The following is an 8,475-nucleotide window of genomic DNA, read 5'->3' on the forward strand; positions in this document are numbered from 1 at the left end:
TCTCGTCATGTTTGTAACATGATGATGGCACAATGTAAAAAAAAAAATGTATTTACACTGTAAACTTTGAGTAATTTTCTCTTTCCAATGAGACATACAGCTCTAGGCAAGAGCGTAAAGAAGTGTTTGAATTCAAAAACCAGATACAAAACCTGCTCATTTAAGAATATCATGATCATCAATGATTCCTGTTGTAATGCTCCAATTTCAATTAGTCTTTATCCCATACTGTGATCATGAGAAGAAGATGGCCCAAATGCCCACCTCTCCTATGTGCTGTTATTAATAACTGGCCCAAATACCATCACCCCACTCTGGTTTCTTGCTGGTCAGCTGAGCTGTGCCACTCTTTCCACTCCACTTGTGCAACAAAGGCAACCAGTGCTAAGGGACATCAACTCAATGCCATCCTCTGGAACACAAGCTCAGTCTAAAAACGGTACCTGGTGTCATCTAAATGCATTACAACGCAGCTGCTGCAAGTGAAGGACACAATGCTCAAGCACTAATGCAGGTATACCTTCAGGAGTCGTTTTTTTTTTTTTTTTATCAATCACCTTTAAAAAAAAGCACATACGCAAAATGTGACAGCTCCTTTTTATTTAAATACAAATTTAAAATACACCAATATTTACATAGATACATTTTCTGCTTGCAAAAAAAAGCAACTGAAATCCAAAACAGTGAAAATAATTTTGATTGAAGCAACAAGTGACTGATATTTATTTATATCTCCTTTTATACATACAAGGCTGCCTGTATTAAGACCAGTGGTCATTAATACGCCTGCAGCATGAATATTGATGTGGAAATGTACAGAGGGGTCGAAGGGTTACAATAATTTCAAGTGAACCCTTTATGCTCATCTGGACTGTACTAGAGTAGCTTTTGCATGAGTCACAGTTCATTTATCAGTTCATCTTATACTACAGCTTGGTGCAGCCCCTCAGTTCATCCACTGTCTGAAATAACCTGTTTTAGTTCCTCCACCTTTCTGATTGGGCAGCCTTTACAAACAGGAGGTTAGAACAGCAGGTGGGCGGGGCTTCTGAGCTCATAACCCAAGCAGTGTGCCTGAGATAACCACTGTCACTGACATCATATAGTGCAGACAGTAGAAAAACCTGCCTGGAACCTGAGCGTTTGGCTCACAGGCATTACTTGTGCATACGCTGACCTCATTATGTTCAATTTTTGGCATATTTAATACGAGCATTCACTATTATAAGAATCTATATGTATATGTCAGAAAATCAGGAAAAGCATAATAGGCTAATTCGGAAAATATTTCTGTTTACACTGCCCCTTTTTTTCCAATAAGGATTGGCACTTACAATGAAAAACAAACTCTCTGTAATACACTTAAAGACAAAAAAAAAAACTTGAGTAAAGATGAATTCTAATGTGATGCAACGTTAAAAACACGACACAAAATTTTCATTAACATTATTTATAATTATGTTAGTCCACTTTGAGTCTGGCAATGGTAGGACCATCTTAAATAAAACTACAGTTAATGCAATACTTTTGTTAAACTAAGAAAAAAAAAAAAAAAAAAGACGCTGGAACTACACTTCAATCATATCTTGATTGTGTACTATCAAAATTTGAAAAGAAGCAAAGGCCAAATTGCAACATAATACACAAAAGTGGTATTCAATGATTTTACCTCAAACCATTTTTAAATGTATTTATTTATTTTTTTAAATAGTAACAGTGATTCTCAGACTGAATACGCCTGTATTGGGTTTTGATGACTCATTTTTCCTCAATTCCCAAATCACTTTACTAACCAAAAATAAAACAACATACTTCAGTTTCACAAAAATACGAAAAAACCTTTTAGGTTTACTGGACCATTTGGACAAAATGAAACATTTTTCACAGAGAAGGTCACACTACATTACTTCTTTAGCAACTTACGAGTCACCTTTAAAATGTAGCAAAATACAATCAGTTACCTTTAATAGCCCTTTATCACAGAATACTGTGAAGGGGCTGCTTGATTTTAAATTTAAGTCAAGTCCTGACAATGCAACACATAAATGCTACAAATATATTTGCCTTTGTTACTTATATCCATGCATCAAAATGTGTGTAAAGATAAGCCGAAATGTCAACAAATAAGCATGAAACTCATTGATAAATAAGTAATGTTTTATTCTACAGCCCACCGCTACAATTTATAGATAGATGACTTGAGTGTTTCATCCTCCGGATCACCTTCAAACAATCTAAACACAAAACAGCCCACTAAGCAAGGACACACCTACATTTTTTAAACTATAACCTAAACTGACTCCTAACAGTTAGAATCCACATAACATGGCAATGTTTATTTTTGATCCAATTACAATATAAGCCACATTCAAATCACAGGAAGCCATCTTTAATTTCCAATTCTTCTTTTGTTTTTAATCGATCATAAAGATAATTTTTGAGTGTAACATTGTACTCTTCTTACATTCTTTGTGATACCTTTTACAGTACTGCAGATTTTTCAGTTTCAACAGGGGTTCTTGGTTGTGCTAATTCTTATTTCCCCACCTTTACTGACTGATACTAGTGCTGGGCTGTAAAACAAGGCAGTATTAAAACTACTATGCTAATTTTTCTTTTTTAACGTTCTAAAGCCCAATCCTCACAGCATCCAAGTTAAAGTGACATTTCTCAAATCCTAGCATACTGAGGCCACAGCTAATTTTCCTCCTTTGCACTTCATACTAACCTACAATAATGCTCTTATAGCATGGCACTGTCAATATGAACCCCTATAAAACTGGTTGAAAAGTGCTGCTGAATAAATTAAAGAACTAAAAGCAATATTATTTTGCAGCAATACCAGTACTTTATTTCAAACTATATATTACTATTTCCATTTGAAATGAAGTCAATGCTAAGTGTAAAAGCAAAGAATGTGCTTTCCCAATATATTAGAGCTGAAGTTCACTTGATAGTAGTAACCTCAAGTTACAGTGAGACAACTGCTTCGGCAAAAGGGACTGTGTCTTATAGAAAAACCGAAGTTTAAGTTTAAAGTAATAACTGAGTGTCCAGCACAATGTAACAATGCTGCGATGACTTACTGTTCTTTCTGCTAAACAAGGATCTGGAGGTAGACAGAAAATGGACAAACGTAACACAATGAGAAGGGATGTGAGCAAAAATTTACTAAGGCAGGAATTACAACATTATGTTTGCAAGCGTTAGATGCGCTACACCTTTGGTAGCCGCTATAACATCTATGAAGCAGTGGAGATTTGATGTAGTGGCCTGCTAAGCCACATCATGCAAGTTTATTGAGGGAATAAAGAGGGTACGGTTTAAGGCCAGATGAAGACGTACAGTTGCTGAGATCACGTCTGATGCACCTCATGAAACATCAGCTCTCGTGGGATGCGAGTCTCTGGGCCGTAAAGCTTGCCGGCTCGCCGCTCGAATGCAGCAACATTCTGCTTTACCACTTCATCGAAGAACATGGTGGCTAACTGTGAGTGCAGCAAAGAGCGGAACTCGAAGGATATCTGTTAAACACACAGAAACATAATAATTTAGTTTAAAGAAATACGGCAAATATATATAGTGGGCATGATAGGTTAAAGCTAAGCTCATTTGTGTTCTTGCAAAGATATCAGATGAGATTGGAACACAGTTAGCTTAGCATAAAGAGTGAAAAAAGTGGAACGAAGCCAGTCTGATGGTTTAAAACAAAAAACAAAAACACAACAAAAACAAACAAACAAACAAACACCTGACTGAAAGGTTTCCTGCAGAAATACATCTTGTTCTGGTGGCATTTCCTTTAACTTGCAGTTAAAGAGGGTGGAGCTGGAGTCTGACCACAGGACAACAAACCCTTTAGAGAGAGTGAAACGATAGTGGCCACTGCTAGTCTTCAGCCAAAATGAACAAATTAGACAGGAAGGGGGCAGGAGCTGCTGATAAGAAGCAACTGACCTTTTAAAATAAGAAGTTGGAGACTGCCAACCAAACAGTAAATCATCTCTTGAATAGATATAAAGAAAAAGTGCGATATAATTGGGTAGCTGCTGTTAAACCTAGGAGGCTGACACAAGTAAATCAAATGTTTGGGAAACACTTCCACGGGTGGTCTCTCTTCCTTCATCTTGTTCACTGTAGATGAAGGAAAAACCACACGTAACCACTCATAAAACCACAAAGTGTAATTTTTACATTTGTGCTTTTTCACAGCATAAAAAAAACCCATTAACTAATGAGCATGAATACAGACTTTAATGATATCAGTCTTCTGATGTATCATCTATCCCATGTGGTGTTTAGTACACACAAGCAGTTAAAGTGAGCTACAGGCTAAAGTGAGGCACAGGCTACTTACAGAAAAGTCTACGGTGCAGGTACGAGGGTAACCGGGAATGCCAGGACTAAAGCGCCATATCGTCTCCAGGTGATTGAAGAGCTTTCCATCTGTACACACTGCCTACAAATAACAAAAACAAAGACAATAATTAAAAGTTGTAAAACACAGAAATTGTGTTTCAGTCATATCGTTTCTATATAAACAAATTCTAGCAACAGATGGAGCATTAAAAATCACATATCACAATTCAAAAAGACTGGGATAATATTTCTCTACCATTACTTACTTTGACTAGATGAGGTCTAACATTAGTGATCATAGATGTGTATCTTTCCACTACTGGAGGAAATCCCACTTCAAGCTGGGCTTTGGAGTGACCTGCTCTTTTCATGATGGTCTGGGACTTCTTACACCAAGGCACAAAGTGCTTGTACTCGTCAACGTTGGCCACAACATCATACATTTCCTGCATAGAATACCTGTAACAGGAATATCCTTTTAATTAATTTTTTGTATTAATGATCAAATTTATGATTATAAAAAGGCTCATCAATACTTACCCAAGTATTCTACGTTCAGAGTACTCCTTCCTTTTGTTGGTGAGGCTGATGAAGCTTCTGCTTTGGGAAACCGCTGTCATTGTGTCACAATCTTGAAGGCAAAGCACCCTGGGACTTCTTGTCATCAAAATGCCACATGACGACAAGTGTCTGGAAAGGTAATTAGAATCTGTGTTGAAGTGATGTGCCATAAGCCCCTATCTAGAAAGAGTGCAGTCTGCAACAAAATAGGTCCACTGCTTTCCAGTTTCAACAGTCAGTGAGTGCATGGATGGACCAGAGAGTTATGAAAGGTCAGTGTTGAGAGCATGCTGGTATTTTCCACGTCTGGTCTTTTTTTGTGAATAGCAAAAAGCTGTAAGGTGACACCTACCTGCTCTGGTTGAACAAATTAGCTTTGTGCTTTCTGGAAGGTAGCCTGTAGGATAGGGGTGAGCAACATTTTTTCCTCATACTGAGAGTCAAGGATCAAACTAAATAAGCAAATTAAAATATTGCTGTATCAAATTATGACACAAAACATTAGATCCTTGTGAATAAAATATTCCACTTAAACGAAGCACCAGTTTTCAAGTTTTTATATAACTTTACCATAAGACATCATAGGTTATGAGAGAATTTGTTTGCCATTTGTTGGAATCAAGTTAAACAGCAGTGAAGCAGTGATTTCTTTTATTCTTTCATCTAAAGACCCATTAACACAACGTTTACCTCGATCAAGGTCAACCTGATCAAATGGGTTGTGATCAGGGTGATCAGACTATTTATTTATGAGTGACTTATGTATGTATATATATGTATATATTGTACTATTCTTAGTTAGTGTATTGTCTGTCTTGTCTTAATGTTGGTTTAAAATGGAGCACTGTAACAAAAAATAATTTCCCCCAGGGATCAATAAAGTATTCTGATTCTGATCACTAGTTAATGCAAGTGATTATGTGTGTGTGTGCTTCCCAAAACATGAAAACATTCATTCATTAAGTCAATGCATCATACTATTCACTGCTACCACAAACAGGCTGTTTTGGAAACTGTTCTCCACATTTTGGAAACATGTTATCCATTATGGATAAGCCCCCCCAATTTTTTACACCATTCTTCAGCTCTTACTTTCAGCAGTTTACTTATGGAATAAAATAACTGTGGGTATTCTGTAATGTTTATATTTCATGCATGAAAGAACAAAGTTGAGTGGTTTATAGTTGTGATTTTACAGTTATGTAAAGTCAATACAACAGTGCAAACGTAGTTAATATCCTTCTTTATCAAGTTAGCTTCTTGTAATTTGTTTTCACCAGCAACATGGCACAATTATAACGATTAACTTGCTTGTTTTCATTTATGTTTATGTATGTATTCTACAAAAACATTAAAGAAGACTGGACTGCAGAACCCATGTCGAAGGCAGTTGTTAACAGCTGCCTTTACCTGGTGAGACAGTTCTAGTTATTGGTAGTTCTGTTACACTAATCAGCAGTTGCTTCTCAAATGGAGGCTGGTCACACTTTAAAGATAAGAAACCAGAATTATGGAGCTTGATAACATTATCTAGTGACCTTCTCGTTATATATCGTCCGCCCTCAGTGGCGGCAGAGCGTCAGTTCCTCTGTACTGAATGACCAGCTCGGTGCTGTTAACCATAATAATAACAGCCTCCAGTAACTCCCCGACGGGCTCACCTGATGTTTTGTCGCAGGCATCCTCTTTGCACCGCCGTGCGACACGAGCGAGGGGATCCCACAGTGGCGATCTGGAGAAAGTCACTGAACGTCCGAACACCCATGGGTAATCTCCGGGCACCGGTCGAGGCTGCCATCAAGTCAGCCTCTCCGCTTCAAGAGAGGGAGATCCTGGGTCTGTCGAGCTAGCCCGGGGTCTGCTTTAAGACCGAGGGCACAGAGATTCAAGGGTCCAGTCCAACCTGCACGCTGCTTCGGTGCGGGTATATTAATGAACAAGTAGCGTTAGCACAGCCGCTTTCCGAACTGCGAGCGTAACTATCGTTAGTTACGGCAGTCAGCTGCTAACGTTAGCTAGCAAGATTTCCAACAGCCCAACCAATCACGACGTATGGTTACGTTCCGCTGTTTTTTTTTACGTAATACTCACATTACTCCACGCGTCGAGTTCCAAACTTCAAACAAAGTTAAATTATTTACGTCACTTTCTGGCTATAAATATTGCCAAACTGCTGCCAGCTGCGAACGACCTTCTGCTGCTAAATAAAACGCCGGTGGGACAAATTGTTCCTTTCTTCTGTCATCGATTCTGCCCAACAGCTCTGAGAAGAAATGCCGCCCCCTACTCTACAGGAGGTTAACGGCGGGGAAAAAATATTTTTATTTTGTTTTATTTTATTTAACTTACGAAAGCACTTTTATATTAGTATAACAATATATATATATATATATATATATATATATATATATATATATATATATATATATATATATATATATATATATATAGTATAGACTGTATAGACTGTATAGACTGCATACAGAGCTGAAGTTCAGAGGCTGTCAGATTGGTGTGCAGACAACAACCTGGACCTCAATACCACCAAAAAAAAGGAACTGGTAGTTGACTTCAGAAGGAGGAAGTCCGAGCTGCAGCCTGTCAGCATCAACGGGGAGTGCGTGGAAAGGGTCTCCAGTTTCAAGTTTCTGGGTGTGCACATAGACACAGACCTCCAATGGAGCTCTAACACCTCTGCGGTCTTAAAGAAGGCCCAACAGCGTCTCCACTTTCTGAGAATCCTCAGAAAAATGGACCTGAAGAAGGAGCTGCTGACCGTCTTCTACCGCTGCTCCATTGAAAGTGTGCTGACATATTGCATCGGTGTGTGGTTCTCCAGCTGCACCACAGCACACAGAAAGGCACTCCAGAGGGTCATCAACATGGCCCAAAAAAATCATTGGACATCCTCTTCCCTCCCTGAAGGACCTGTACAGCACTCGCTGTCTCAAGAGGGCACGCAGCATCCTACGGGACTGCACACACCCAGGACACCGGGTGTTTAAGCTGCTGCCGTCTGGCAGGAGGTTCAGGCTGCTGAGGTCCCGAACAAATAGACTCAAGGACAGCTTTTACAACAGGGCAATAGCCCTGATCAATGTAAATAGCTGACCTGACTGGATACCTCCCTGGACTTTTTAGGGGGAGGTAACAATGTTTAAAACGATAACAATAATATTTATATTTATAACAAGGTGCAATAATAATTAATGTGCAATAATAACAGTGTGCAATACACATACACTTATTCTTCTTTTTTATACTAAGTTAATATACTGTGTTGTGTTGTTTGTTACGTTGTGATGTGTCATATCGTGTCGTGTTGTGTTATATGTAGTGCCGACGTAGGACAGTTTTTCCAATTTCATTGTACTACTGTACTATGTATGACTGTGCAATGACAATAAAGAGTTATCTTATCTTATCTTATATATATATATATCCTGAACAAAATGCCGTGAGACTGTATAAACAGGGTTCAAGTGTTTGTTTGTTGTGTGTGGTAGGAGTGGCAGATAGGATGAAAGTGGGGGTGGGGTTCTGAGATCTTTCTTT

The 8,475-nt window shown here is 38.5% G+C and overlaps 1 protein-coding gene across 2 annotated transcripts; it reads right to left on the reverse strand.

Moving 5' to 3' along the window:
- Positions 1-583: 583 nt before the first annotated feature.
- coq10a (coenzyme Q10A) lies at positions 584-7,190 on the reverse strand. 2 transcript variants are annotated; one of them, XM_085444814.1, is made up of 6 exons: positions 6,582-7,190; positions 4,900-5,049; positions 4,626-4,818; positions 4,358-4,459; positions 3,346-3,524; positions 584-3,109 (listed from the first exon to the last, which is right to left on the reverse strand). In XM_085444814.1, the coding sequence occupies exons 1-5, from the start codon at positions 6,716-6,718 to the stop codon at positions 3,357-3,359; spliced, it is 750 nt and encodes a 249-aa protein (XP_085300940.1). In that variant the 5' UTR covers positions 6,719-7,190; the 3' UTR covers positions 584-3,109; positions 3,346-3,356. The 2 variants fall into 2 exon arrangements, with proteins under 2 accessions (XP_085300940.1, XP_085300938.1); XM_085444812.1 differs by having other exon boundaries at positions 584-3,524.
- Between the last annotated feature and the right edge of the window lie 1,285 nt (positions 7,191-8,475).

The sequence above is a fragment of the Copadichromis virginalis genome, linkage group LG20, assembly GCF_057382275.1.
Source record: "Copadichromis virginalis isolate Kocher_CV1m ecotype Utaka linkage group LG20, C_Virginalis_male_GT1.1, whole genome shotgun sequence".
Lineage (NCBI taxonomy): Eukaryota > Metazoa > Chordata > Actinopteri > Cichliformes > Cichlidae > Copadichromis > Copadichromis virginalis.